Below are 27954 nucleotides of genomic sequence, written 5' to 3'. Positions count from 1 at the left end.
CAGCCCCCTGCTCCCTCCACATCAGCGGCCGAGGCCTCAGGCCCGTCTGCAGGGAGCGGGGCTGTGCCAGGTGGGCCAAGGCCTCACGGTACTGCAGTGTCCCTGTGCCTATAGTGAGGCAGAGCAGTGAGGACGGACTGGAGGGCCCTTACGGTCCCAGCCCCCTCGGTCCCCCCTCGATCTCGCCTGCCCTGCCCTGCCCCGCCCCGCCCCGGAGCAGCCTCCCATCCCAGTCCCGCAGCAGGGCTGACTCTCCTAAAATGGCGGCTCCGATCCCGGCTTCAGCCGGGCCGCGTCACGTGGCCGCCGTGTCCCGTCATTGCATCAGCCGGCGGGCGGCCCACCCCCAAGGCCGGCCGAGGGGAGGGGGCGGGGCTGATCCAGAGCGACGGCCCCGACAGCCAATCGGAAGCTGGCGCACGGCGTGGCGCCGGCGCCGGGAGGGGCGGGGCGGAGCGGAACGGGCGCTGCGGTGGGGCCGGCGGTGCGGAGTGAGGGGCGGCGGCGGCCGGGGAGGTAGGGCGTGCTGGGCCTCTGCTGGGGCCTGAGGCGTTGCTGGGGGTCAGCGGCCTTGGGGGTTTGCCTCCACGGCCCGGCCGCCTCCTCTGGCCCGGCTGGGTCCCGCGGACCGAGGGGAGACGGCGTGGCAGGGCAGGCGGCCGGGGCGGGTAGCGGTGAGGGGCGGGAGGGTGGCGGGGCCGCTGGTCTCCTCGCCTCAGGCGGGGCCGCGGGGGGGGATGCCTGTCTGCCGGCCCTACGGCGGCTGTCCGCAGGGCTGCCGGGTACCCGCTGTGCCCTCGCCTCTCCTTGGGCTCTTGAGACCGGGTGGTGTCAGGGCAGAGGCCCTGCTCTGCCCTGGAGCCGCCGCTGCGCCGAGACCTTCCCTCCTCGAGTCCTTCCTTCCCTCCAATGACTCGCTGGCCTTGGTCGTATGAGGAATTACTGTCCCTCTGTGCCGCAGAAGGTTGCTGGGAGCTTGGCCCTCCAGAGAACCGCATTGCGCTCTATTGGCAGGGGACAGCTTTAGGTACCCGTTAGGATGTACAGGAGGTGCTCACCGCCAAACTGTCAGCTGCCTCTGGTGTGCGTATTGTGATGCCTTTCCTCTCTGGGAAGGTTTCCAGGCATCCCTGGAGTTACCCCTGCTTTGAGCGGGGAGGGGGGGTGGAGGAGGTGGTATTCAGAGGCCATTTCCAAACTCAGCTGTTCTATGATTCTATGATGTAATCACCTTGAATGATTTTAGGACTTGGCAATCCCCCCTGCCCCATGTCTCCAGCAAGGCAAACACAGCCCCTTACTAAGTTCAGTATCCAGGTGAACTTGGTATTTTAAAACCATGTGTTTTCAAAGAACATGTAACTTGTGGTGGAGCTCAAGAAATCAGGGAGGTTGGGGGAGAGGAAGTTTGGGGTTGGGCCAGGACTGTTTGGGGCAGACTGATAGTTGAACTGAAGAGTCAGTGAGAGTACTTATCAATGTGGGGAGACCCTTTCAGGAGATGGAGGCAATGATCCTGATGTTATTGCTTGAGCTGACAACATGCAAGAGCCTTGTTTGTCGTTTCTTCAGACCGCACCAAGGCCTTGCCGCTTTCCCTTCCGCTTGCTTTGGACAGCTGTGACTTGCAGTTTCAAGATGGAAGCTATGCTAACAGCTAGCCAGATCCGGCAACGGTTTATTGACTTCTTCAAGGAAAACAAGCATACCTATGTGCACTCATCTTCTACAATCCCCCTGGATGACCCCACGCTGCTCTTTGCCAATGCTGGTATGAATCAGGTAGGATTCCCACTCTGGTACTGCGGTCCTTATGAACATATCCTGTAGCAGTTGAAACCTGTGAAGCTCTTTGCAGAGCTGTTTGTGTGGAAAATTATTGTTGTTTTCTCCGTCTTCCTTCTGGTCACAAAGAGGTGGTTGGTGTGTCTGCTGGAGACTTCTCTGCTCTTGCAAAATTGGCAAGAGCACTGGAAGAGGTTCCCGTGTCTGCTGGGCTGACTGTGCAGCGACAGGAGCACTGCCAGTCTCCCTTCCTTGACCCTTTCTACCACAGCTAGGTTGTTTGTTTGGGTTTTTTGTCAGCTGGGAATCTGGCTACTTTCAGTCCCTTTGGAAGTCCTGGGGTTTGGTGGGCTCCAGGAACACATGTGTGTGTGAGAGTGCTAAGTTATAGGCAGTGCTGCAGCCTCCTCACAGGCAGGAGACAGCAGGCTTGTTGTTTCTGAAAACTGCCTCAGGTACATCCAGGCTAGCAATATTGTGATGTAGACGACACTTACTGCCTTGCTGTTGCTTGCAACGTTTGAAAACAGGCTCTTAGTGCTTTTCTTGATTGCTCTTTTTTCTTTCCTCTCAGTTCAAACCCATCTTCCTCAATACTATTGACCCCTCGCACCCACTCGCTAAACTGAACAGAGCTACCAACACTCAGAAGTGCATCCGAGCAGGGGGCAAGCACAATGACCTAGATGATGTCGGAAAAGATGTCTACCACCACACCTTCTTTGAGATGTTGGGGTCCTGGTCCTTTGGCGATTATTTCAAGGTAAAACAGGCTAGGTGTAGCTCTGAATCTCTTGCACAGTTACCTGTCTCTGTGAACTCAGCAGAGCAATTGCCAAGAGGAAAGAGAATATCTTGGCACAGAGTGGTTCCTAAGGTGCATGTGGCTCCTTTGGAATAAATGAGCTTGGAAGCTGCCCTGACCCTGTAGAATGTTTTGAGATTAATTATCTAAGGTTAAAGCTGATTATATTAACTCTGCCAGTTTGGAGTCTTCAGGCAGAGGTTTTAGTCGCTGTCCTGGAGCTGTGGGGAGTTGCATATGCTGTGCAACTATGTTGTGCCTTCAAACAGGAGTGATCATAAAATAATGATGTCTTTTCACAAGCTTCTTGATAGGGTGGTGTTCAAAGTCAGAAAGAGTATGTTAAGAATACACAATAACAGCAGAATTAAAAGGCTTTTTGGGGACAGTGAACATGCTAAGAGTTACCTTGGCTGGATCTGGAAAGCCATCTGAGATGTTTCCTGTGCCCTGTTAACTGCCTATATTAATTTGCCTCTTTCTAACATCAAAAGTCTGAAAGTTTTTGGCTGTTTAGCTGCTGATACCTACAGTAGCCAGTACTTTGTATGTTGAAGAGAAACTCTCTTTGCATTCACTTGCTGACCTCATCTTTCTTTCTGCAGGAACTTGCTTGTAAACTGGCACTGGACCTTCTCACCAAGGAGTTCGGCATCCCTGCTGAAAGACTCTACGTCACTTACTTTGGTGGAAATGAGGCTGCAGGACTGCAACCGGACCTGGAGTGCAAGCAGATATGGTTGAATTTGGGGTAAGGCCTTTAACTGAGGAAGGGGCATGTTTTGATGAGCAGTAGTCACTCAGAGAAAGATGGCATGTATTATGTGGCAGAGCATACATAACAGGAGGTTTTAACAAAATTGAAGTGTCACAAAGAACATTTGCAAGGTGGTGGGGCTGCAAAACCAAAGGGAAGTACTGGTATTAGATAGAAGATACTGAGAGCTTTTGTTTCAAAATCTCTTGTGTAAGCTTAAGAACCTAAGAAGTGCCCTGCTGGGTCAGATCAATGGTCTGTCCAGCCCAGTGTGCTGCCTCTGACAGCAGTTGAGAAGATGCTGTTCAAGCAAAGCAGGCACGCCTGACTGTGGCCTGCACTCTGTTTACATCTTCCCCTCCCAGCATCCACAGTCACTGGATTAAGTATGTTAGAGGGTCATCCATCTATTCCCCTTAGCCTCTGTTTGGGGCCCTGCTCCTTCAGAGTACATCTGATTCTGTTTTGAATCTGTTGTTTTTTTCTAAATCTCAGTCATAGTCTCCCACCCAGCCTTGTCCTCTCCAAATTGAACAGTCCTACTCTTTTCTATACTCTCTTCCTAAGGCAGCTGTTCCACCCCTAGGTAGTTTTAGTTACCCTTCTCTATACATTTGCTACTTCTACCTCACCTTCTTTGAGATGAGGAAGCAAGAACCGCACTGAGCACTCCAGCTGTGGGTGGGCCAAAGCTTGTTGTAACAGTGAAACAGTGCCTTTGGTTTTGTGGCTGTAGTCCCCTCTGAAATGTGCCACTGACCCCGTGACACACCTCTACACTGTGGGGCTGTATTGGTTTTGTGTGGCAAGGTTTTGGTAGCGGGTGGGGGGGGTTACAGGGGTGGCTTCTGTAAGAAGCTGCTGGAAGCTTCCCCTGTATTCGAGAGAGAGCCAATACCAGCCGGCTCTAAGACAGACCCGCCGCCGGCCAAGGCCGAGCCAATCAGCGATAGTGGTAACGCCTCTGTGATAACATTTTTAAGAAGGAAAAAGTTGGGATAGGAAAAAAACAGCAGCCGGAGAGAGGAGTGAGAACATGTAAGAGAAACAACCCTGCAGACACCAAGGTCAGTGAAGAAGGAGGGGGAGGAGATGCTCCAGGCGCCAGAGCAGACATTCCCCTGCAGCCCGTGGTGAAGACCATGGTGAGGCAGGCTGTCCCCCTGCAGCCCAGGGAGGTCCACAGTGGAGCAGATATCCACCTGCAGCCCGTGGAGGACCCCACGCCGGAGCAGGTGGCTTCCCGAAGGAGGCTGTGACCCCGTGGGAACCCCACACTGGAGCAGAATCCTGGCAGGACCTGTGGATCTGTGGAGAGAGGAGCCCACGGAGCAGGTTTTCTGGCAGGACTTGTGACCCCGTGGGGGACCCACACTGGAGCAGTGTGCTCCTGAAGGACTGCACACCATGGAAAGGACCCATGTTGGAGCAGTTCGTGAAGAACTGAAGCCTGTGGGAAAGACCCACGTTGGAGAAGTTCATGGAGGACTGTCTCCCATGGGTGGGACCCCATGCTGGAGCAGGGGAAGAGTGTGATGAGTCCTCCCCCTGAGGAGGATGAAGCAGCAGAAAACAACATGTGATGAACTGACCGTAAACCCCATCCCCGTCCCCCTGTGCCGCTGAGGGGCTTGGTAGAGAATCCAGGAGTGAAGTTGTGCCCGGGAAGAAGGGAGGGGTGGAGGGAAGGTGTTCTGAGATTTTGTTTTCTTTCTCATTACCCTACTCTGGTTGATTTGTAATAAAGTGAGTTAATTTTCCCCAAGCTGAGTCTGTTTTGCCCGTGACGGTAAGTGGTGAGTGATCTCTCTCCTGTCCTTATCTCTACCCACAAGCTCTTTGTTATATTTTCTCTCCCCTGTCCAGCTGAGGAGGGGGAGTGATAGAACGGCTTTGGTGGGCACCTGGCAACCAGCCAGGGTCAACCCATCACAGGGGCCAAAGCTGCCTCGTGTGTATTAAAGTTGGAGATCCACCTGTCGTCTTGCTGGTGGCTTTGCTGAGGTGCTGTGTAGGCCTTTGCCTCCACCTGGGACAAGTGCCAGGCGCCAGTGTTCACTCGATTCTCAGCAGGGGTCCTGAGAATTGGGCTCTTGCATTGGTCTGTCTCAAGACTCTGACAATTCATCTGCTCGTCCAGGGAATTAGTGAGCTGAGGTTTCTCTGGTATAGCCCTTAGTTTGGGGAATTCTTGCCTTGCTGTTAGTCTCTGTTGTTCAGTAAGAGTTTCTTGTTACAGGCTGGCTGAGGGCAGGATTCTGCCTGGCAATATGAAGGATAACTTCTGGGAAATGGGAGACACGGGTCCCTGTGGCCCTTGCAGCGAGATCCACTATGACCGGATTGGGGACAGAGATGCTTCCCACCTGGTCAATCAGGATGACCCCAACGTCCTAGAGATCTGGAACCTGGTGTTCATACAGTTCAACAGGTGAGCAAGACCTGCTTCCCTCCCTAGGCTGCTGCAGCTCAACGTGAGGGATTGCTCAGACTGTGCACTTTTAACTGCCCCTGGCTTGCTTGCCATTCCCTCTTGTCCAGGAGCTGTGCACTTTGTGATGCTCTGTCCTCTGACCCATCTGTACAGAAGAGGTTGGTCACACTGGCTTTTGGGACAGACTGGAAATATTTTCTCAGTTCATCTGCCAGGAGTTCAGTAGGGAATAAGTGCCACATCACTCTGGGTCTGAGTTGTCATTGAGGGTCTTGTTAACTATACTTTATCAAAGTTGTCCTTTTTGGGGCTTGCATATGGGCCTGTGTCATAAATGTGATGGAACAAAATCTCATGGAGATGAGGAGAGAGATGGGGTTGCCCCTGCAGAGATGGGGTTGCCCCTGCAGAGCCTCTATCCATAACAGCTTATCTTTCTTTTTGTGGCTGGGCAGAGAAGCTGATGGGACACTGAAACCTCTTCCTAAGAAAAGTATTGATACTGGGATGGGCCTGGAGAGGCTGGTCTCTGTGCTGCAGAACAAGATGTCCAACTATGACACTGACCTTTTCCTTCCTTACTTTGAAGCTATCCAAAAGGTACAAATTGGGGAGTCTGGGTCTGGGCCTGACCCAGCTGCATCCATTCCCTGAATCCCTGGGAAGTTGTATGGGGCTGGTGGGAGGGCGATTATGTCTGCAGGTCACTGCTTTCCCAGCTGCTGTGAGCCCCAGGGGTTTGTACTTTGCTGGGGGCAGGGAACGCAGGCTGGCACAGTATTTGCTGCCTTGGGGCACGTTTCCAAGGAAAAACAAGGGACAGTGAGCAGTGCAGCTTTCACAGGTGTTTCTGTGAACTGTCCTGATGGTGCACTCCTTGGCCCTCTCTGAGTGGTAGATGCTCTGCAGTCCCATATGGCCAAGTGCCATCTTTCTGCTGTGTAGTAGAGAGCACGTGGTGCTGCTAACAGAGAATCAGAGTTTGTCCTTCAGTCTCCCACCTGGAACATGCTGATCTGTAGAAAATCCCCTGAGAGAGGAGGTTTTTGCCATAAACCATGACAGTCACTTGCAGAACCAGTGTACTGTTGCTGCATCTTCCTGGGTGGGGACCACATTACCAGTGCTGGGAACTCCATGTGTGAGTCCAAGCGGGTTTTTTTGCTCCATGGAAGAGGCAGAGCTCCCTGGCTGCAGATTGAGCTGGAAAAATTGCAGGGAGAAGAGCCCAGGCTGCTGCTGCCTCTGAGGAATGAGGTGCAGAGCTCCAGAGTTGGAATTACAGGGCTGCCTTTCTTCGACGTTAAAGCCCATGTGTCTGTGTCTGCCTTCCTGCAGTGTGCTGGGAGCCTGGCTGTAGGGACTGTCCCATGGTGTGAGGTTTGCACGTGCAAGCACTGCTTTGTTAGAGCAGTACCTTTCCCTTGGGTATGGATAAAAAGACCCTAAAAGAAGGAAGGTGGGACCATCTCCCATGTGCCAGAATTTGAGAAGTTTCTTGGCTGGGCAGCTTCTGCCAGGCCAGAGTCCTTGAGCCAGTGTGCAAAACAGATGATTTCCCTGCACTCTGTCCCTCTCACGCCCTCTTCTGTCCTGGGTTCTTAATGTTGGGATAAATTGGCTCTTCTTCTCTCTGGTCTTGGAGGTCCTTTGGCTCTGGAAATGCGGGCCGTGGCACCATGCAGAGCCTCACAGCTCTCCATCTTCCCTGGCTTCACCGACTCACCTCTTTCCAAGAGGAGCGTGCCTCCTCTGTGGCCACGGGCAGTGGGATGGGATTGGCTTCTGAGGCACTTCCCTGTTGTTCTGCCGTGTTGCCGGACCCTACTGTCTGTAATCATCCCCTTTGCCCACCGCCGCCTTCTCTGCACAGGGCACGGGTGCCAGGCCGTACATGGGACAGGTTGGTGCTGAGGACGCCGATGGTATAGACATGGCCTACCGCGTGCTGGCTGACCATGCACGGACCATCACGCTGGCCCTTTCTGATGGGGGCAGACCTGACAACACTGGCAGAGGGTAAGAAGGGAGCTGCTGCAAGGCTGCTGCTCCCATTCTGTTCGGCACAGCTTCCCTGAGGGGACTGGGATCTCGTGTGTCTCTGGGATGTCTTTGAATTTGTCATTAAAGCAGTGGATAGCAGAGTGTTTGCTCAGTATATTTGACACTTGAATCCCTGTAGCAAGGTCTGCCCGAAAGGCCAAGACACACAGGTCTGAGGGTTCTTGTGAGTACCAGTCCTGCTGTGTCAGCCCCCACAAAGGATCACTGTGGGCAGACAGGCACAAAACCCTGCTTGATGCAGTGCTGCTGTCAAAAAAACAATGAAGCTTTGGCTGTGGGTGCTGTGCTGTGCTGTGGGTGCTGTGCTGTGCTGTGGGTGCTGTGCTGTGCTGTGGGTGCTGTGCTGTGGGTGCTGCTGGACTTGCAGAACTGACTCTTAAGCACACAGTGAGTCTTGTTCACGGAACTAGGGCCTGGCACCTCACCTCTGGCTTGCTGCTGCTGTGAGCAGCTACTTGAGAGAAAATGTGGGGAGAGAACCCTGTGCTCTTGGTCCTGGGAGGGGGTGCTTGTGGGTGGATGCTGGTGGATCCCCTGAGAACAACTCAGAGGTGTAACATTTGCATGAGGGTCTCTGCTATTCTGTAGGTATGTGCTGAGGCGGATTCTCCGACGGGCTGTGCGCTACTCCCATGAGAAGCTCAATGCCCCCAAGGGTTTCTTTGCTACTCTGGTTGATGTGGTGGTGCAGTCACTGGTAAGTGCTTCCCCCGCTCCACTGTATCTGCTGAAGACTTCCTCTGTTGAGGTGTGCAGATCTCCATGCTGTAGGACTAATCCTCTTGGGTCTGCAGGGAGATGCCTTTCCTGAGCTGAAGAAGGACCCAGATATGGTGAAGGACATTATCAATGAAGAAGAGGATCAGTTCCTGAAAACGCTCAGTAGAGGACGTCGCATCCTGGACAGGAAGATCCAGAGCCTGGGTGACAGTAAAACCATCCCTGGTAAGGCTGTGACTTCTGTCTGCGTGCACCAAAAGACATTTATTATCTGGGACCAAGTTAGGGCTCACCTGGGCTGGGAACTGAGGGATGGTGAAAGGTGTGGGGGAACAGAGTTGGAGTCAAAAGACCATTGGTCAGAGCTGGGCCCCATATTTCTCCTCTGGCCTGTGTTCACTTGCTTGGGTTTCTAAGCTGCCCAGACACAATGTGATAGTGTGATCTCTGTGCTGTCAGAGAGGAGCGTTTTAGATGTTTACATTCATCAGACCTGTTTGCTGTTGTGCTATAGTGTAGAGCCAGTTGAAGAGCAGGGAAAGGAGCAGTGTCTCACAGAACAGGAGCGCTGACTGCTCTGCTTTTTCTCTGAAGGTGATACTGCCTGGCTGCTGTATGACACCTACGGTTTTCCTGCGGATCTCACTGGGCTGATTGCAGAGGAGAAGGGCCTTGTTGTGGACATGGAGGGCTTTGAAGAAGAGCGGAAAAATGCGCAGGTAGATAACAGCTCCAGGGGGGCCTGGTCTACGAGTGGGCAGGGAGGATTCCCTTCCTTGTAGTTTGCAGTCATGAGTCCGCTCCTTTCTTACCAGGTCTGCTCACGCCCTGCATGCCCCAGTGCCCTGTGGGAAGGACCAGGGCACAGCACCGCAGTTGTGGGACACGTCTTTTCTGTGTAGCTGGGGCTGGTTTTGCTCACTAGCACTGCGAGGCCTGGGGCCTTGAGCTCAGCCTTCAGACAAGATTTAGCAGAGCGCTGGGAGCACCTCCCCACTGTCCTGTTCTGGATAGGGAAGTTCGGGACTTCCCTGTCTGATGAGCAGCGTCCAGGCAGGCCTGCTGCTTGGGTGTCTCTCCCAACATGTTTGCTGCAGCAGCACGGTGTGGCATTGACCAGGTGGCTGGGTACTTGCCTTGCCCTTTCTGGGCTCAGGTTTGCTTTGTCTGCATGCCAGTAGCACTGGAACAGCCTGCTCTGAAGCCAGAAAAGACAGGAGCATTCCAGCTGCTGGCACGCAGCTTCCCAGGGCAAAGCTCTAAACCAAGGAGCTCTCAGGTGTGTGAGGTGTGCAACTAGGCTGGTGTGCGTGGGACAGTGCTGAGGAAGGTTTTCTCAAACTTTGGTGCTTGTCATTGGCAGCTCAAATCCCAGGGCAAGGGTGCTGGAGGAGAGGACCTCCTCATGCTGGATATCTATGCCATCGAAGAGCTAAGGGCCCGAGGGCTGGAGGTGACCGACGACTCACCAAAATACAGCTATGCTTCAGATCCGAGCGGTACCTATGGTATGAAAAAACCTTCTTGGAATCATCTTTTGCTGCCAAACCTTTCCTGCCATGTACCTCAGCAACATCCCCTCTGGGCTCACCTTTCCTCTGGGATGTGGGGGTGGGAGTGGAAATGTGTGCAGGTGAGTAGCCTGCTTGTTACAAATTGAGCTGGGAAAGAGAAGGGCAGACTGTTGAAGGGCTGCTGTACTGTTCAGGTCTGTTGTTGCCAACTTAAGGGGATTCCTGTTCCCTGCAACTTTGCGTCTCCACGCTCCTACATTTGTGTTTCTCAGCTGCTCCTTTGCCAGTGCCGCAGGAGACTGCAGTTTCTCCTTGGTCTGTTACAGGGTCCTTAGCTCACTTGCTCTGGCTCCTCTTGCTAATTCTTTGATTTGGTGGAGATTCAGGAGGCCGCAGGCTCATAGCCATGTGTGCTGCTGACTTTTACTGCATAGGTGTGGAAAGAAGTGACAGTCCCTGCCTTGGAGAGCACTGAATGAAATTCCCTCTTATCCAACTAACAGTTGTTCTAGTTCTTTCTCCTCACCCCCTGCAAATGTGGTAGCTGCCATGAGCTCCTGCAATAGCCAGGAGGTGTTGCTATGAAGTTCTGCTCCCATGTGGTGTCTACAAGGTTTTCCTATTTTACTGACACTGCCTGTTGTCCTGGTGACAGATTTTGGGAGCCTCGTGGCCACAGTGAAAGCCATCCGTAGGGAGAAGAAGTTTGTGGAGGAGGTATCCACTGGTCAGGAGTGTGGGATAGTGCTGGACCGGACCTGCTTCTACGCTGAGCAGGGTGGGCAGATCTATGACGAGGGCTACATGGTCAAGGACGACGACGGCAGGGAGGATGTAAGTGGGCTTGAGAACCTTTTGCTAGACTCAGTCTGACCTGGGGCCTGGGCAGAGGAGGAGAGGGCCCAAGCAAGCTCCAGCCATTTCCTGTCCATGGCAGGTGTCAGGCATTGCACAGGTTTCCTTTTTGGGGTGCAGCATGGCATGGATGTGCTGGAGTCTTGTTCCCCTTGCTTCTTGGGGAACTGAAATCTGCTGCAGCATCAAGCTGTCGCCAGAACATGGGTGCTTGCAGTGGTGGTGCTGGGATTGCTGTGCAGAAGGACAGTGCTTTCAAGCTGTGATGGGGAGCTGAGGTGGGGAGCTCTTTCAGCTCTGCAGTGCCCCATAACCATGCCCCACCTTCATTCGCTTCTCTGCTTTGCAGCTCTGTGTGCTGTACCTGGGGACACTCATCTTTCTGCTATCACACACACCAGTCTGTCTCTCAGCTGAGACACTTCCAGTTGCGGCTCAGACCTCTGGCTGGACAGTCTGTCTCCCCATGGCCTCTCGCCCTACTCACTAGGTGCATTTCCCTCTTTGTACAGAAAACAGAATTCACGGTGAAGAACGTGCAGGTCCGAGGAGGTTACGTGCTTCACATAGGAACTCTATATGGAAGCTTGAAAGTAGGAGATCAGGTCCACCTGTCTATTGATGAGGTAAGACATGGTGTAACATGTGGCCTCATCTCTTTTCTCTGGATTTTGTCTTTCTTTTTATTGATGCTACTCTGGGGGCCTGGTGTTTGGGGCCTGCTCTCCCTGCAGCACACGATGCAGGCAAGCAATGTGGCCCTTCCAGTCTGGCTGACTCAAGGCCTCTTCTGCTTGGTGCCTGGCTTTCTCCTACCACGAGGTGGATAATGCCCAGCTGGCTCAGAGCCATGCTCACTGTGTTTTGTTGATCAGCAGCAGAAACACATTTTGGGTCATGACTGGGAGGTAGAACATGTATGGTGCCCCACTGCGTTTTGGATGACAGTGGAGAGCCTGGGCTGCCTGCCCCACTCCAGATGTTGCTCCCATGGGCTCAGCCTGCTGAGTGAGTGCTGGGTTGAGCCTAGTTGGCACAATGCATTTCCCTTCCCTATAGAGGCAGCACCTTTGGAGCAAGAGGGAAGGCTTCCATCTTGCAGTGCTTTCCCTGCTGAGGAGCAGAGATCAGTGTCTGTGACCTGGTCTGTCCCTGGCCTGTCTCCAGACAGGCCTAACAAGGGGACTGCCAGGGAAAAGCCATGCACAAATTTGGTGGGGAGCATCCTGCTCCCTTAGCTGAGGCTCCAAGGCAGCAAGTGTAATAAGTTGTTTCTGGTCTCCTGAGCTAGTTCAGGTTTCTGTTGGAGCAGTCCGTTAACTTCCACTTCTGCTGCTAGAGGTGACCTTGGCTCCGCAGTGCGGGACCCAGTCTAACAGTGGCTTCCTCCATCAGACTAGGCGGAGGCCAGTCATGAGCAACCACACAGCCACCCACATCCTCAACTTCGCCCTGCGCTCAGTGTTGGGGGAAGCTGACCAGAGAGGCTCGCTGGTTGCACCAGACAGGCTGCGGTTTGACTTCACAGCCAAGGGAGCCTTGTCTACACAGGAAATCAAGAAAGTTGAAGGGATCGCCAACCAGATGATTGAGGAGGCAAAGGTGGGTATGGCTGCCAGGTTGGATATGCTTGGGGAAAAAAATACCTTGAATTGAGCTTTTGGGTGATCTGGGATGCTGGGAGCTTGGCCCAGTGGGAGTCTTCTGAGCTGCTTATGCAGTACTATGCACAGATTCGCATCACCTCAGGGGATTTTGAGTGGGAAAACTCCATGTAGATTGCTCCGTTCATTGGTACCAAGCCCTCTCTAGGGCTGGAGTGTTTCCATGCCTGCTCTAGTGTCACATTAGCTACAAGAGCCAAGAAGTTTGGCAGAGTAGTTTTGCAGGCCTGGCTGGATTTACAGTGTACACTCAGATGCCCCAGTGATGCATCCTCAATGGCGAGAGAGTTGCTCTGTCTGGTCCCAGCCCTGTGTCAGAACAAACCCTGGAGGACCTTGTGATTAGAAACCATTTGAATGTATGGGAACACATGGGGAGTCTGAGCAGGCAGTGGTATCAGGAATTTTGAAGATGGGGTGTCTGTCAATGACTTTGGGATCTCTGCAGCTCAACAAACTCCAGCTTAGGTGAGGCATGGAACTTCCCTTTTAGGATCTTTCAGAGGAAGTCAGGATTCCCTATGAATGCTGGCCCTTAGTCACAGCTGACAGGACCAGCTCTTACCTGCATCCCTTTCCTGTGCTCTGCAGACTGTGTACGCCAAGGACTGCCCTCTCGCAGCAGCCAAAGCTATCCAAGGACTGCGGGCAGTTTTTGACGAGACCTACCCCGATCCTGTCCGTGTGGTCTCAATTGGCATCCCCGTGGAGGAGCTGCTGGCTGACCCCTCTGGCCCCGCAGGCTCCATCACTTCTATTGAGTTCTGTGGAGGGACGTGAGTATCTGGAGAGGCTGGGGAAGGCGGCAGGGTGGCTGAAAAGGAGTCCCTGTGGAGCCCGAGCTCTGCTGTGAGTGCCGTGGGCACAGCCAGGGCAGAGCTGGAGGTGGTGGTGATGATGTGCCTTTGCATTCCCAGTCCTGAGTCAAGCTGCATTTAAAATCAGCCTTTGCAGGCAGGGAAACTGCCTGTATGCTCTCCCTGCCCACACACATAGTCTCTGACAGTGCTGGAAACAGCCCTTGCCACCCTTTCCTTGCTCATTTGCTTTCAGCGGCTAGGTTGGGTTTTCTGCCTGTCCCCACACTTGCTGCATCTCCCTGGCAGGGTGGTTTTCTTGTTTCCATGCTGATTTCCTGCTGAGATGAGACGTGGACTTCTGACTCTCTCTTGTGGGTCTTTCTGGGTTCTTTTCAAAGGCACTTGCAGAACTCCAGCCATGCTGGCCCCTTTGTGATTGTTTCAGAAGAAGCAATTGCTAAAGGCATCCGGAGGATAGTTGCAGTCACCGGGGCTGAAGCTCGGAAGGTAAGGGGAGGCAGGAGGGATCCTCTGTGAAATCCCACATATTAACCCTGTGCCAAGGTTCCTTTTGTTCAAATTTGCCCAGTATCCCTGTTGGGATACTCAGCACCAGGGAGAACTGGCGTGAGTGTCTGAGGGACTTGTGGAGAAGGATGCTGCTGTTAGCAAAGGCTGTGCTGGAGGCCCCTGGATGTGCTACAGTCAGAGGAGAGAACAGGGAAGGGAAGGGGGGAAGTCTTGGCTGTAGCTGTTGTGTTTGTGTGGCAGAAGGGCCTGGGGTGGGTCTGTGAGGTGGCTGCAGGGTTAGCTCAGGTTGCTTTGCAGAATGAGCTACAGATCTAGGCTCTCAGCAGCTGGCAAGATTGGCAGGAGAGTTGTGAAGTCTGAGAATCCAGTCCCCTGCTGCATGAGGCAGGTGACTGGTCCTGGGCTAGCCTGGACTGGTGTTCCCTAGAGTGGGAGGAGAGGCTCCATGAGGAGATGGTTTTCTCTTTTTGGAGGATCTTGGCATTCCTTCTGGCAAAGAAGACTCTGGAGGCCTGGCTGCCAGCATCACACCCTGGTTCTGGTCAAGTGCTGCCTGCTTTGGCTCTGCTGCTTCCCAAAGAGTTACTGAACTCCATCCTGGGGCTGCAGCATTCCTCACCCCTTCTCATGGTGGTGGCCAAGAGCCCAGCATGCTAAATCTCCCTGCCTGACTTAATGCAGATTGTATTCTGCTAGGCCCTCAGGAAAGTTGACAGCCTCAAGAAACTGTTGTCAGCCCTGGAGGCCAAGGTGAAGGTCCAGACAGCTCCCAACAAGGATGTGCAGAAGGAGATCACGGATCTCAGTGAGGTGAGGATGGTAGCAGTGCTCTGCCTTCCCAAAGTGAATGGGACCTTGATTGCCAGCACCGGGTGGTATTAAGGAGGCCCCAGTTCAGCTTCCTGCTCCTGTCCGAACAGCCCTGTGTCCTGTGGGTCCTGCAGCGAGCACCTCATGCCTGGGGCTCTTGGGCACTGGGAGCGGAGGGGAGCTTACTGGGCACTGCCAGTTGAGGCACTTAAGGTTCACGAGTGTGGTGCAGCATCTCCTGCCTCCTGCTGTGGTCACCGGTACCTTTAACCCTCTCCACCTACTCCTCTTTTGCAGACACTGGCTACTGCTGTTATCCCGCAGTGGCAGAAAGATGAACTGAGAGAGGCTGTTAAAGCACTAAAGAAAGTTATGGATGACCTGGACCGAGCAAGCAAAGCCGACATCCAGAAACGAGTGAGCCCTGGGTGGGAATAAAGGACAGTGTGGGAGGGCTGCAGGGGGGCTCCCTTGGGAGGCTCCACTTGTGTCCAGTGTGGAAGGGAGCTGAGCTGAGGGCGTGCCCCTCATGCTGTTCAGCTTTCCAACCTCTCCTGCTCCCTCCCAGGGCATGGCTACCTCCACGCCTGTTCCCTGGGTTGAAATGCTGGCAGCGTGTCTTGGAAGTTGGGGTGCTTCTGCCTTAACGGTGCCCCTGGGTGCAGGCTTCTTCTTCCTGGATCCTGTTGGTTTTTCCTGGAGGAGGAATCACACACAGCACTCCTGCTGCCTTGCAGGCCACACAACTGCCTGCCAACATGTTTTGTTCCTGGCTCCGCAGCATGAGGCTGCTCCTGGCTGGGCTGTGGGTGTGTTGGGGCACCTTGGGGGCCTCTGTAGCTGCAGGGAAGCTCTACCGAGGTGGTTCTTGTATCCATATGCAATGTGTGTGCTCTGGCATCTGACCACTGTTGTCCTCAGGTGCTGGAGAAGACCAAGCAAGTCATTGAGAGTCACCCTAACCAGCCATTGGTCATCATGGAAATGGAAAATGGAGCCTCAGCAAAGGTATGGGAAGGTCCTCAAGAACCTTCCTTGTGCCTGAGGAGCAGTTGGGTGGTCTCTGTTCACTTGGGGAGGTGGTGCTGTGTTACAGGGCTGTCTCTCTTGCCACCTGCCAGCCCTGAGTAGCAGCTAGTGAAGAGGGGGAGGACCACTGGGACACTCTGCATCCCACCGCCTGGACTAACAGATGGGTTTGCAGGGGTGGGTGGGGTCTTGACCATTTGCTGAGCTTCCAGACCTGGCAGTGGATAGGGACCCCAATAGGAATCACTTTGTGTCCCAGGTAAGACTCATCCAGCAGCAGTCACGACACTAAAATGCAGGCTTAAGGAACTCTGAACAGTAGCTCTGCCAAGCTATGGTAGTCATGATGCTTGTGGCCATGGCAGATCAGCTCTGGCAACAGTGTCCTGGGCTGAGTGTGTGGCCAGGGCTAGGCCAGAGAGCAGCTCCCCAGCTCCTGGGCGCTGTCTGCTGCAGCATGGTTCAAGTTCTTCTCTGGCCAGGGCTGAAATTGCTCCTTCCCTCCTCCAGTCATGAGTTAAGTTTCTTTCTGAGCAATTTCTGTTGTGAATAAAAGCTCCCTTGTGTGCACTGTGCCGCAGTGCTGAGCCCAGCAAGCACCAGGCAGTGCGGGCTGATTGTGCCTTGAGGTTGGACCACTGTGGTTTCAATGCCCTATTTAAATTTCCGCTCTGGGAGTCTCGGAGCCGATCCTGCTTACAGATGCCTGCTCGCTCTCTGTGGCCATCCCCATCGCCACGATGCCAGCACTCCTGCTTGCAGTGGGTGCCAACGCAGCATTCTCCCTGGCAGAAGGCTGCATCCCGGGGGATGGCAGTGCCGGCAGCCTGGGGAGCTGCGTATTCCCTATGCAGCTAGAGCAGCATGGCTTTGCTCACTGGAGGGCCAGCTCCCAGAGCTCTGTGCTGTATTGTGCTATGTGAGCAAAGGATGACTGTCTCCTTGGGAATAATGGGATGCATGGCAGTCTCCCTGGTTTCTCCAGCATGCCTGCTGTGTCTGATAACCCTTGCAGCTTCTTCTCGCTGCATTTAAGTCCTCCTGACTTGCTGCAGAACAGCTGCTCCCTCCGGCTGGGAGCTCGCAGTGCGGGACAGAGCATTTTCCCCTCCAGCCAGTACACTGGGGTAAAGGTTCACTTGCTTTGGGGCTAATTCTGCCAGTTCCTGGATAACTGAAGGTAGGGAAATAAAAGCAGCTCCTCACTCCTGCCTCCTTGCAGCTGTGAGGGGACACAGCCAGGGCTTGTGTCCCCTGCCAAGGCTTCTGCACAGCCGGGAATGTGAACATTGCTCGTGTTTGGGAGGAAGAGTGCTGCAGCGTGCTGCCAGCTGGTTTAATGCAAGTCCAGATCCCCGAGGTCTCCGTGGGTGCCGCAGGGGCTGGAGCGGGGCTGGTTGTGAGTGCGGGGAGGGTGTGCCGCAGTGACTTTGTCCTTCTACAGGCCCTCAACGAATCTCTAAAGCTCTTCAAGACTTACTCCCCCCAGACCGCCACCATGCTTTTCACTGTAGATAACGAAGCTGGCAGAATCACCTGCCTGTGTCAGGTACCCCAGGTAAGGCTGAGACTCTGCATCTGCCTTTCTCTGAGCCTTGGTGGAGGATCTGCAGCCTCCAGGCAGTAACCTACGCAGCCAAAACTCTTTTGGGTTGGCAAGAGCTGTGACTCTTGTGCTTCGGGTTATCAGGCTGCAGGGCGGAGGGGAAGAGGCGTTGTGCTCTGCAGACGGGGAAGGGGGTAGAGCCAGGACTTAATGCAGTTGTAGGCATGGGGCAGGCAGGCTGCTCCTGGATTGCTGGCCTGGCTCTTCTCCAGGAGATGCCCTTGGAAGAGCTTTGTCCTGTTGTACTGTGCTTGTGGACCCTCTTCCCTTGCTGCCGACTGGATTGAGGTCGAGCCGCCTCTTTCTTTGTTTCTTTTCCCGCTCAGGAGACCGCAAATAAGGGCCTGAAGGCCAGCCAGTGGGTGCAAGAGGTGTCTGGCTTGATGGATGGCAAAGGTGGGGGCAAGGACGTCTCCGCGCAGGCGACGGGCAAGAACGTGGGCTGCCTGCAGGAGGCCCTGAAACTGGCCACGGACTTTGCCAGGCTCCGGCTGGGGGAGCTGAAAAACTGACGATGGGTGGTGGTGGGGGGTGTCACCGGCACCCCTCTGCCCTCCTGCCCGTCCCCTGCCTGCTGCTGAGCCGCCACCCGCGTTTCCTATGAATAAAAGCTCCCTGTCCCGCCTGCTGCCGCCTCGGCTCTGCTTACGGGGGCGGGCCGGGCCGGGCTCCTCCTCCTGCCTGCCTCCCTGCCTGTTTTCTCCACCGACCATGCCGCTGGATCACCGCCGCTTGCGGGGCCCGGAGGAGTCGCAGCCGCCGGAGCTGTGGGCAGCGGGAACCGGGGGAGTGCCGGAGAAGGAAGAGGAGGAGGATGCGGCGCCGCAGGACCCCTGCGCCCTGCGGCCCCTCTTCGCCCGGGCCGGGCTGCTGAGCCAGGCGGAGGGCTCGGCCTACGTGGAGCTGGGCGGCGGAACCAAGGTCCTCTGCGCCGCATGGGGCCCGCGGGAAGCGGCCGAGCCCGGCGCGGCGGCGGCGGTGGGAGGGGGGCGGCTGCTCTGCGAGTTCTACCGGGCCCCTTTCGCCGGGCGCGGGGCGCGGCGGAGGCCGGGCTCGGCGGCGGAACGGGATGCGGAACGAGAAGCGGCGGCGGCTCTGCGGGAAGCGCTGGAACCGGCCGTGCGGTTGGCTCGTTACCCGCGGGCTCGCCTGGCCGTCAGCGCCTTGCTGCTGCAGGACGGTGGTTCCGCCTTGGCCGCCGCCATCAGCGCCGCTGCCTTGGCCCTGGCTGATGCTGGCGTGGAGATGTACGACTTGGTGGTGGGTTGCGCCTTGTGCCGGTCCCCCGGTCCCGCAGCTGCGTGGATGCTGCAACCCGGGGAACCCGAAGAGCGTCGTGCCGTCGCCCGGCTCACCGTGGCTCTGCTGCCTGCTCTCAACCAGGTGTCGGCGGTGCTGGGCGGCGGGCAGGGCAGCCCTCCCGACGACTGGGCGCAGGCGTTGCGCCTCGGCCTCGACGGCTGCCATCGTCTCTACCCTGTGCTGCGGCAGAGCCTGCTGCGGGCCTCCCGCCGCCGCGATGCCGCTGCTGCCGCCGCCACCACCACCACTGCGTGAGTGCCGACGATGCCCGGGTGGCCCCTCTCTGGGGATGGGGTTGTCTCCCAGAGCTGCTCTCGGTGCTGCCAGAGACCCTGGAGCCTGCCTGATGCACGCTTCACGCTCCCAGAGAGCCCCTGAGCCAGCCCTTGAGCTGCCAGAGACCTCCCCGGAGCCAGCCTGAGCCAGCCCTTGAGCTGCCAGAGACCCCCAGAGCCTGCCTGATCCACACTTCACACTCCCAGAGAGGCCCTGAAGCCAGCCTGAGCCAGCCTTCAAGCTCCCAGAGACCCCCCAGAGCCAGCCTGAGCCAGCCCTTGAGCTGCCTGAGACCCCCCCAGAGATGCCCACACAGTTGGAGGCCCAAGAAACCTGCCCGAGGGCACTGGAGCCTGCCTCCCCACCACTACCAGAGACCCCCCCCACACTGCCCAAGCACCCCGGAGCCTGCCTGAGGAGCCCCCGTGTCACAGGAGACCCCTCCCATGTGGCCCCGCAGGACCCAAGCAGCCCCACGCACTGCCAGAGCCCCCCAAGAACAGCCTCCACCCTGCCTCAGCTGCCAGAGCCTGCCTGCACCAGCACCACACAGCTGGATCCTGCCTGAGACCTCCCTTCAAGCAGCTGCCTGCAGTTGGGGGACCCCACACCCCACCCCGGGGTGTCCCCAGCACCAGGGCTGAGACCTCCACACCGGGCTGCCCACCATGACCATCCATGCAGGCAGGGTCTAGGCAGCACCAGGCAGGAACCACATCATGGCACAGACTGTGCAGCCCTTGGGACTCCTGCCCAGGCAGTGCTTTGGGGTGGCAGAGATATGTTTTGTTGGGTTTTTTTTAATAATAAATCAGGTTTTTCTGGTGTTTTCTGCCTGCATGGCTCTGCTGGGGCCTCTGCCAGCTGTGGGCAGAGGTGGAAGGATGCACTTGTGGTGACTGGCTGCCAGGCATCGGGGTCACCCCCCTCTGCTCCCGCTGTCCTTCCTCAAGGGGTGCAGAGAGAGCTGGGTGCTGCCTTGGGGTCCAGTTATTCCTGGGGATGGAGAGGAGCTGGTCCTGTCTGCCCAGCAGCACCATGCCGGACTGGTAGGAAATATTCTGGGTAAAGGCCCTGATTAATGCTTCCATTGAGAAACATGGCAGAGCTGCGCTCCTCCTGCCTCTGGGTTGAGTTGTGGGGAAAGCAGCATCCTAGAAAGACCCCAGAGCCTAGGGCTGTGTCAGGCAGCACACAAAATTGGGTACAAAAATTACACAGGTGCTTCAGATGGTTAAAAACTGCATCGGAGTCAAATAAACAGAGAAAAGAAATAAAAATTATTTTTCTTCCCAACACAATACACTCTTTTACCAGAGCAAATTAGAAATACAGAACAAGTTCCTACCAGCGAGAGAAGGATGACCTAGAAATGAGGGACACTGAACCGAGATGCAACGCTGGGGAGCATGGGATGGGGACCACAACTTCCTCGGGCATTGGCGAGGAACCCTGGCACAGTTGCTCACGGGAGTCCTGCTGACCGCAAACACGATCTGTGGCCGAGAACAGCCCGTGGTAAACCAGTAAGGGAAACCCATTTGTGAGCAGAGGTGACTGGGAGCAATGAGGTTTGCATCACCCCGCTGCTGGCCCTGCAGCTGGCATCGGAGCTGGGCTCAGCACCAGACCTCTATCCCAAAATCCCACGAAAGCCCCTCAGAGTTGTCTCGGGGTGGTCCATCCTTCCTGTGGGATGCCGAGCAGCTCCGAAAGCCTTCCTGGGCTGTACCCATGCCTGCTGAACCAGTTCCCGGGGGGGCTGAAGCACAGAGATGGTGGACTTGCAGGGCAGGGGAGGTTGGGATGTGACCTGTGCTGTAGGGGCTGAGAGCCCTGGTCTGCACCCCACAGCACCCTGTGGGTGGGGGGATGCTGGCATGCAAGGCAGCTGGGATTTGGGATGCTCCTTTGGGATGTGGTCCTTTTTTTTACTCCTCCCCTCCCTCCCCTGGCCACGTCTGCTTATCCCTAGGTCTGAAAACAGGAGGAAAAAGAAAACAAGCGCACTCGAACACAAAAGACTTCTCTCGCCACGGCTGGCTGGCGTCTCACAAGGAGTGGGACGCAGAGCTGCGGGCACCGGCAGCAGGGGATGGCTGTGCCGAGAGCGGGCACCTCGCACCGTGTGTGGCACTAGCTGGAAGCCTCAAAAGAAATACAAACACAAGACTGGAAGGGCTGGCCACATGGGGAGGCCACAGCATCCCAGTCCGTCTACTGGCTCCCCTCGGGGTCCGACATGTGGTTTTTCACCTGCAAGAAAAAATGCACAGGGTGGCCGTCCTCTGATGTGCCTGGGCAGCAGGATCAAACCCAGCGCCCTGCCTGGCACGGGGATCCCTAGGGTCCTGCACCCAGCTGGGGGATGTGGGTATGGGAGCAGCAGTGTTGATAAAAGGTATTTCTACTCCAAAGTGTGTGGGGGGTTGCAGCCTGTGCTGCTGGAGTAATGCACGCCCAGGGGTTTGCTGCAGGGTGCTTGGGGCTGTCCTGGAGGAGCGGGCGGTTGTAGCCCTGGTAAGCAGCTGGGACAGCTTGGGGGACCCTGATGGAGCATCTCTGCTCCAGGCATCCCCCACCAGGACCCATGCAGGTAGCAAGTGGGGATGAATTTTAGGAAAGCAGAAAGCCTGGTGGAGGATCTGGCCCTCCTCTTACCGTCTCCTCCGTGTCTGTGCTGTCCTCGGCGCTGTCAATGTTGCGCAGGTCGCTGTGCCCATCAGCTCCCATCCCCTCCTTCCCCCGGGGCTCCCGTGACCCCTCTCCTGCTGGGGACGGTGACTCTGCCCCCGTCTCTACCCTCTTCTTCTCGCTCTCCTTGGACCCTGCAAGGACAGAGACAGCAGAAAGTTGGGGTACCCATGCAAACATCAGGCCTGTCCTCGCAGGGTCCCATTGTGCCAAAGGGCTGGACTGTGCGCTGCCAGGCCAGGTAAGGGGGAGGACGTGGGGAATTTGCCCAGCCAGCTCCAGATGCCCAACTCCCTCCTGGGCACGCACGGAGGGAATCCCTTACACCCAACTCTGGGTCCAGGCTGGCATGCACCCACAGGCTGCCCGGCACGGACACATGGGTGTCGGCGGGTCTACGACCTGTCCCCTCACCCGTGAGACGCTCTCTCCGCTGGTCCATGCGGTCCAGGCTCTCCAGCAGACTGTCCACCTGCGCCTTGATCTGGCTCAGCTCTCCTTTGATGGAGTGCAGCTCTTCGGCCCGCACTGTGGGGAAGAGGAACTGTTAAGATCCCACCCTGCCCTACAGCCTGCCCAGAGCCGGGGGAACACACCGTCCTGGGCAGCCACCTCTGGAGCATCCTCCTCTCCAGAGCATCCTTGGGGAACAGGGACGGGTCCAGGGGACAGCCACCAGCCCAGCGCAGTCCAGGCAGTGTCTGCTGGAGCTGGGGACTCATAGCCACAGTGTCAGCACCGAGCGGGACCTTCGGGTGACTGGCATTGCTCTAATGTGCCAAGACGCGCGGGCCGAGCCTCCTCTTTCCTCTCAGCCCCATCGCACTTACATTTTGTCCGTCCTGCTGTGGAGCTGGTGCTGCTCCTCGCCCCAGGCTGGGGGCTCAGGCTGCTTTTGCCTCCTGCTCCCACATGAGTTCGTCTGGCCTTGACCGGGATGCGGTTAATGAGGGGGGGGATCTTCTGGTACTCGTACACCCTGCAAGGGCACAAGAGCACGGTGGCGTGAGTGCAGCCCCAGAGGTGCAGCAGCAGCCCCAGCCAGCTAAGAGAGCATCTCTTGGGGTCCCTCTGCAGTGAAGGCCCCCCAGCCTAGGCATTGCCCAGCCCACATGCTGGCCCTGCTCCACGTACCCCCTCCCCAAGGCCCCCAGCCCAGGGAATCTGTGGCATACCATCCTCGAAGGGGGCAACACCGCTGAGCCTCTCTTGGAGGCAGGGAGACAGATGCCCAGGGACACCCCACTTTCCGCCTTTGGTAGAGGCATGCTCAGCCCACCCCGCTCCTGGGATGCCGTGCTCACCGGTACGGAAAGTCGTCCCTGTAGAGATCATAGTCCAGGTCACAGTTACTGCTGCAGGAGGGGGAGAGAGGAGAACAAAAGTCACCCGCTCTGCGAGGCCATGGATGCTGTGGGGCAGCTAGGGCTGGGCACAGCAGGGCAGAGGCACCCACCCAGCCTCCATCCCCAACCCCAGGGAGTGGGAGGCGCGCCAGAGGGTGCCGCGCAAGCTGCCTGGGCTGCCTCACAGCCTGGGGAGGTGGCTGTGCTCTGGCAGGGGTTTGCCCTGGCACCAAACAAGGGTGTTAGGGGGGATGGAGAGAGTCCCTGGGGCAGCATCAGCAGGCTCTGCTCTCAGGAAGCTGCATTTAGAGCACCCTGATGTTAAATTTCATGGTCCCTGGCTCTGCACGCACGCTGCCGGCTCGCTCGGCTCCAAATTAAGAAGCGATCTGTCAACAGATCGCCTCCAATGCGGGAAGCCGACGTGCCGGTAATAAATCATGCGCCGTGGACCAGGAGCGGGGAGGGGGAGGAGGAGGAGGAGGAAAGATGCTGAAGCTCTTTTTGCTGCTTCAGCTCTTGTGGAGTCAGGAAGCGTAGGATTAAGCCTAACCCGAGGGGAGACAAAGCCGTGCTTAGAGCATCACTGGGAGCAGGGACCCTTCCCCAGCCACACTGCCAGGAATGGGGGGGGACCAGTACAAGGTCCCCCAGGGCTCCAGATTTTGCTGCAGATGAGCTTGTCACCACGGGACCAATGCTGGAGCTCGAGGAGAGCTGGAGGTCTGCTGAGGGGGCTAATAGACAACCTGGGCTGCTCTGCCTGGGGCTACCAAGTAAGCCAGGCTTGCCAAACCCAGAAGGCAGCTCAGAGCCCATCACAGGGCAAAGGCACTCCCAGCCCTGCTGCCGCCCTGCCTTATTCAAGAATAATCTACATGGGACGCAGCCCGCAAGCACCAGCCTTCCTAGTAAGGGCAAGGTGGCAGCCCCAGGGTGCCAGGACCCGCCTGCTCCTGTTGTTTGCACCTGGGGATATTTTGGGAGCTTTCGGGCCAGCCTTGCTGCCATCCAACTTTCCATCGCTGTGAAGGGGACGGTGAGTCCTTCGCATCCCCACCTCCTGCCCATCAGCCGGGGAGGAAGGTCACAACCTGCCTTGGGGAAGAGGGGAATGGGCAGCCGGAGAGGAGTCCCAACCCACGCACAGGGCACAGGGAAGGTGCCAGCTCTGATGGCTGCTGCTGCCCGGAGCCACTGCCAAGAGGGACGGGGATGCCACAGGTCACCTCCTGCCATGGGAGCACTGGTGGCTCCGCAAGAGACCTGGTCTTGGGGTCTGGCACCCAGCTAGGGACATGGCAAAGGTTTTCCCAGCTCAGCTTTTTGCTCAGAGCATCCCCCAGGAAGAGCAAAAGCAGCAGTTGCAATGCTCCAGTGGCCCTGGGGGCTGGCAGTCCCTGCCCTGCCAGCACTGCATCCCTCCGGCGCCATGGCAACGGGCAGAGCAATTAGTTCAATCAGGGCGTTCGCAAAAAGCTCTCTAACAAGACAGACGGAGCCTGGCTCCTGTCCTCTCCTTGCCACATGTCTGCAGAGCTGAGGAGCCGAAAACATGCAGGGATGGGAACCTGCTCTTCTGCTGCCATCAGTGCCACCATCACCATCATCTACTGCCATCGTCAGGACCATCGCCAGCCCTATGTGCCTCTGCAGGGATGTCTGTCCCCCAAGGAACAGCATTTAAAGGCCAGAACTGCAACCAACATTGACATCTGTAACAGGTGTGGAGACCACAGGGCTCTGCTCTTCTCCCAGCACCTTCGGATGGGGAAGGGGGATCTCCACACCCCATCAGCAACACACACCAGGCGGGACCCGGCAAGGACTCCAGCCACCACCGCTGAGGTAAGGTGATGCTCCGAGAGCCCCATGGGGCAGGTACATCCCACGGACCCATGCCCACCACCGTGGGCAGGCAGCTGGAATAGTCGGAGGGTGAGTGATGGAGAGCAGGGGGAGGAAGAGGAGCCAAGTGTGGGACAGTCCCCAGCTGGAGCCAAGTTCCCCCTGTCACAGCCCCGACCCCACGTGCCGGCACTCACTGGTACAGGCTGCTGCCGTGCTGCCGCTTCTGGCCCAGCCTGGCCCGGCTTGGCTTGGGTTCCCTGGCCATGTCCAAATCTGCGGGGAGAGAGAGGAGGGGAATGAGCAGCGGGAAGAAAAGGGGATGCCAACACCCTGCTCCGCACGGATGCGTCTCTGGCACCGGCTTCTCGGGGGCTACCGGCCACCCTCCTCTCCTGGCTGGAGATGTCCCACTCCAGAGCATCTGCAAGACAAGCCTGAGGCTGGCAACTCTCTCGACTTAAGTTTTTGGGGAAGGACAGGAGTGGCCCAGGGTTGTGCCAGGACATGGAGTGGCTCCGGCTGTCCCTGCAGCAGCCCCTTCCCGTGGGTGTCCCATCCCCAGGGGCCCGTGCCCAGCTGAGACCAGGCGGGCTCCAATTAGGGTGGCAGAAAGCACCTCTGATGATGAGGGTAATTAACCCCTGGAGACATTTCCCACCACCACGGTGAATCCACCTTCGCTATCCCTTCTGCTGGGTGGTTGAGCCATTTTTCGGGGAGCCCCAGGCCAGTGGGATGCTGGTAAGCGCTGCCCACCATGAATGGGTGCCAGGGATGGGGGAAGCCCTACACCCAGCCACTTCACGGTCCCAAAGGCTGCCAAGACACGTGTGATGCTGAGATGTGGGGTGGAGATGTCTCTGGACATGCAGCTTCGTGATGCCATGTCTCACCTCCCCAGCAATGCTCTTCACCCCTTCTTTAGGATTTCACAAGCAACGTCCATATAAAAGCCAGCTTGAATCTATTTTCTGAGTATACATTTGAGAGCCACTGATGCAATGCTTTACTAACGTCTCCATGTATTTAATTTTGTAATTTTGGGGGGCTCCAAAACCTCTCTGGCCCCTGGGGTAGGAGCCGGTAGGTGAGATGTTGAGGGCTCCCTCTTGCACGCTCCCCCTTGGCCATGGTAAGCGTGGCCAGCTGTCCCGCGGGTGACATTGTGGATGCCACTGCACCAGGGAATCCCGAGCTGAAGCTTCCCGAGTCCTCTGGGAACACACCAACTCATCAGAGAGGTCTAGACCTCCCCAGGAGCGTGGACACGGGCCATGGATCCCCTCCAGCCCCGCAGCCTGTGGAGGAGATCCGAGCAGAAGGAAACTGGCACGTGTTTGCTTTCCAGGCTGTCACCTTGTGTGACAAAGTCTGCGGGCTGGCTCTGATCTTGGGGCGAGCTGGGGAAGGTGCTCCGCTTGCCCTTGCACACGCGCTAGGTAATGCTGGCACCCATTTTCTGTGGGTGCAGCCAGCATCCCCAGGGATGGCCGAGCTCACTGCTCAGGACCGGAGCCCGCCGTCAACATCCCTCTCTCCATCCCACCACACCCGCCCGGCAAAGCCACCCACTCGTCTCCCTGCCAGCAGGATGGAGACCTCAGCACCCCAGCCAGGGACCCCAGCCATGGCCAGGCTCCCTGTCACAGGCCACCTGCACCATGGGGACTGTCCTGCTGGGGCAGGGGACCCAGGCCAGCAGGACTCCTTCATCCCAGGGTCATCGGCCCTGCGTCTGGGCTCTCTTCCCTGTAATGGCGAGGGGGCATCCCAGTACTGGGAGAACATCCCTGTTCTGGGTGGGGGGTAATGGTGTGGGGGAACAATGGTATGGGGGGCACCCCAGTACTGGGAGGACATCCCTGTCCTGGGGGGGTAATGGTATGGGGGCATCCCAGTACTGGGACGATATCCCTGACCTGGGGGTAGTGGCATGGGGGCATGCCAGTACCAGGGGGACATCCCTGTCCTGGAGGTAATGGCATGGGGGCATCCCAGTACTGGGAGGACATCCCTGTCCTGGGCGGGGGGGTAATGGTGTGGGGAGGACCAGGCATCCCAGTACCAGGAGGACATCCCAGCTCTTGGGAGGGACTGGTACCGGGCTGTGGGGCGGCTCGGTACCGGGAGGACATGCGTGTCCGGGGGGGAGGTACTGGTCCAAAGGGGCGGGAGGCATCCCGGTACCGGGAGGCGGCCCTGCCCGGGGTGGGGGCACCAGAAACCTGGCTGCAGGGGGGTACCCCTGCCCCGGGCAGGGCTGCCGGTGCCGGGTAAGCATCCCGGTGCCGGAGCATCTACCTGGGGGCTGGGGGCGGGGGTGGGGGCGTGTGGGAAAAGGGCCGATCCCGGGAGGGCGGGGGGGGGGGGGGGGGGGACGGACGACGACACCCGGGTGAGGGGGGGATGGAGGGCCGGATCCGGGTCGGTACTCACATCTCCAGCCCGCGTCCCCGCTGCCGAAGAGCGTCATCCCCCCGCAGCGCCGGCGGCCCCGCAGCCCCCGCAGCCCCGCCGCTCCGGCCCGAGCGCGCCGCCACCGGGCTCTACCACCGCAGGGCGAGGAGGGGGGACGGCGGGCCGCACCATCGCGGCACGGCGAGGTGGGGGGGGAGCGGTGGGGGACCCCGCCCCGGCCCGCCCGCGCCCCGCCCCGAGCGCAGCGGTGCGTTATTGCAGCATCGCTGCCTGTCCCTGCCTGCACGCACCGCTGCCGGCAGCGCTGGGCCTGGGGCTCGCTCTTCCCCGAGGCTGCAGCTGTATGGATGTGGCGGCTGTGCCGGACCATCCTCCGTCCTCCATCCCCCATCTCCATCCTCCATCCATCCTTCATCCATCTCCACCTTCCATCCTCCATCTCCCATCCCCATCCTCCATCCCCTATCCCCCATCCTCAATCCCCATCCCCCGTCCCCTATGCCCCATCCCCCATCCTCCATCCCCATCCTCCATCCTTCATCCCCATCCTCCCCAGGCTCCTTCCCCCATCTCCTGCCTCCAGCCACCTCTGACCTGTTGGACCCTGCCCTCCTGGCCAACAGCTTGGTTGCACCCCGGGTTTGCCCAGCTTGCCCCAGAGCCATGAAACCAGCCTTGCCGGTGGCAATGCAG

At 57.5% G+C, this 27954-nt stretch overlaps 3 protein-coding genes across 4 annotated transcripts; 2 read left to right on the top strand and 1 right to left on the bottom strand.

Moving 5' to 3' along the window:
• Nucleotides 1-418: 418 nt before the first annotated feature.
• Nucleotides 419-17999, top strand: AARS1 (alanyl-tRNA synthetase 1). 2 transcript variants are annotated; one of them, XM_030024980.1, is made up of 21 exons: nucleotides 419-516; nucleotides 1573-1782; nucleotides 2360-2548; nucleotides 3196-3341; nucleotides 5587-5778; nucleotides 6237-6381; nucleotides 7655-7800; nucleotides 8434-8542; nucleotides 8640-8790; nucleotides 9160-9284; nucleotides 9929-10073; nucleotides 10735-10913; nucleotides 11447-11560; nucleotides 12330-12536; nucleotides 13190-13374; nucleotides 13797-13905; nucleotides 14626-14739; nucleotides 15037-15156; nucleotides 15661-15747; nucleotides 17213-17326; nucleotides 17701-17999. In XM_030024980.1, exons 2-21 carry the CDS (start codon nucleotides 1639-1641, stop codon nucleotides 17884-17886), a joined length of 2907 nt encoding a protein of 968 aa, XP_029880840.1. In that variant the 5' UTR covers nucleotides 419-516; nucleotides 1573-1638; the 3' UTR covers nucleotides 17887-17999. The 2 variants fall into 2 exon arrangements, with proteins under 2 accessions (XP_029880840.1, XP_029880841.1); XM_030024981.2 differs by having other exon boundaries at nucleotides 448-516; nucleotides 1619-1782.
• Nucleotides 17975-19779, top strand: EXOSC6 (exosome component 6). Its single transcript, XM_030025028.2, has one exon. The coding sequence runs from the start codon at nucleotides 17975-17977 to the stop codon at nucleotides 18929-18931; it is 957 nt and encodes a 318-aa protein (XP_029880888.1). The 3' UTR covers nucleotides 18932-19779.
• Nucleotides 19780-20211: 432 nt separating this feature from the next.
• LOC115345733 (RNA-binding Raly-like protein) lies at nucleotides 20212-27365 on the bottom strand. The gene is made up of 7 exons (XM_030025040.1): nucleotides 27280-27365; nucleotides 25038-25116; nucleotides 22951-23001; nucleotides 22477-22625; nucleotides 22061-22174; nucleotides 21614-21780; nucleotides 20212-21208 (listed from the first exon to the last, which is right to left on the bottom strand). The coding sequence occupies exons 1-7, from the start codon at nucleotides 27314-27316 to the stop codon at nucleotides 21170-21172; spliced, it is 636 nt and encodes a 211-aa protein (XP_029880900.1). The 5' UTR covers nucleotides 27317-27365; the 3' UTR covers nucleotides 20212-21169.
• Nucleotides 27366-27954: the final 589 nt, after the last annotated feature.

Source organism: Aquila chrysaetos, chromosome 9 (assembly GCF_900496995.4).
Source record: "Aquila chrysaetos chrysaetos chromosome 9, bAquChr1.4, whole genome shotgun sequence".
Classification (NCBI taxonomy): domain Eukaryota; kingdom Metazoa; phylum Chordata; class Aves; order Accipitriformes; family Accipitridae; genus Aquila; species Aquila chrysaetos.
The sequence above is the reverse complement of the archived record's forward strand: the minus strand, read 5'-3'. Positions and strand labels throughout refer to the sequence as shown.

Coding starts and splice junctions, on each gene's coding strand:
- AARS1 (XM_030024980.1), top strand. CDS start 1,639: ATGGAAGCTATGCTAACAGCTAGCCAGATCCGGCAACGGTTTATTGAC. Junction 10,074..10,734: donor AGATCCGAGCGGTACCTATG/GTATGAAAAAAC, acceptor TCCTGGTGACAG/ATTTTGGGAGCCTCGTGGCC. Junction 14,740..15,036: donor AGATCACGGATCTCAGTGAG/GTGAGGATGGTA, acceptor CCTCTTTTGCAG/ACACTGGCTACTGCTGTTAT.
- EXOSC6 (XM_030025028.2), top strand. CDS start 17,975: ATGAATAAAAGCTCCCTGTCCCGCCTGCTGCCGCCTCGGCTCTGCTTA.
- LOC115345733 (XM_030025040.1), bottom strand. CDS start 27,316: ATGACGCTCTTCGGCAGCGGGGACGCGGGCTGGAGAT. Junction 25,117..27,279: donor CGGGGACGCGGGCTGGAGAT/GTGAGTACCGAC, acceptor CTCTCCCCGCAG/ATTTGGACATGGCCAGGGAA. Junction 21,209..21,613: donor GCACAGACACGGAGGAGACG/GTAAGAGGAGGG, acceptor TTTTTCTTGCAG/GTGAAAAACCACATGTCGGA.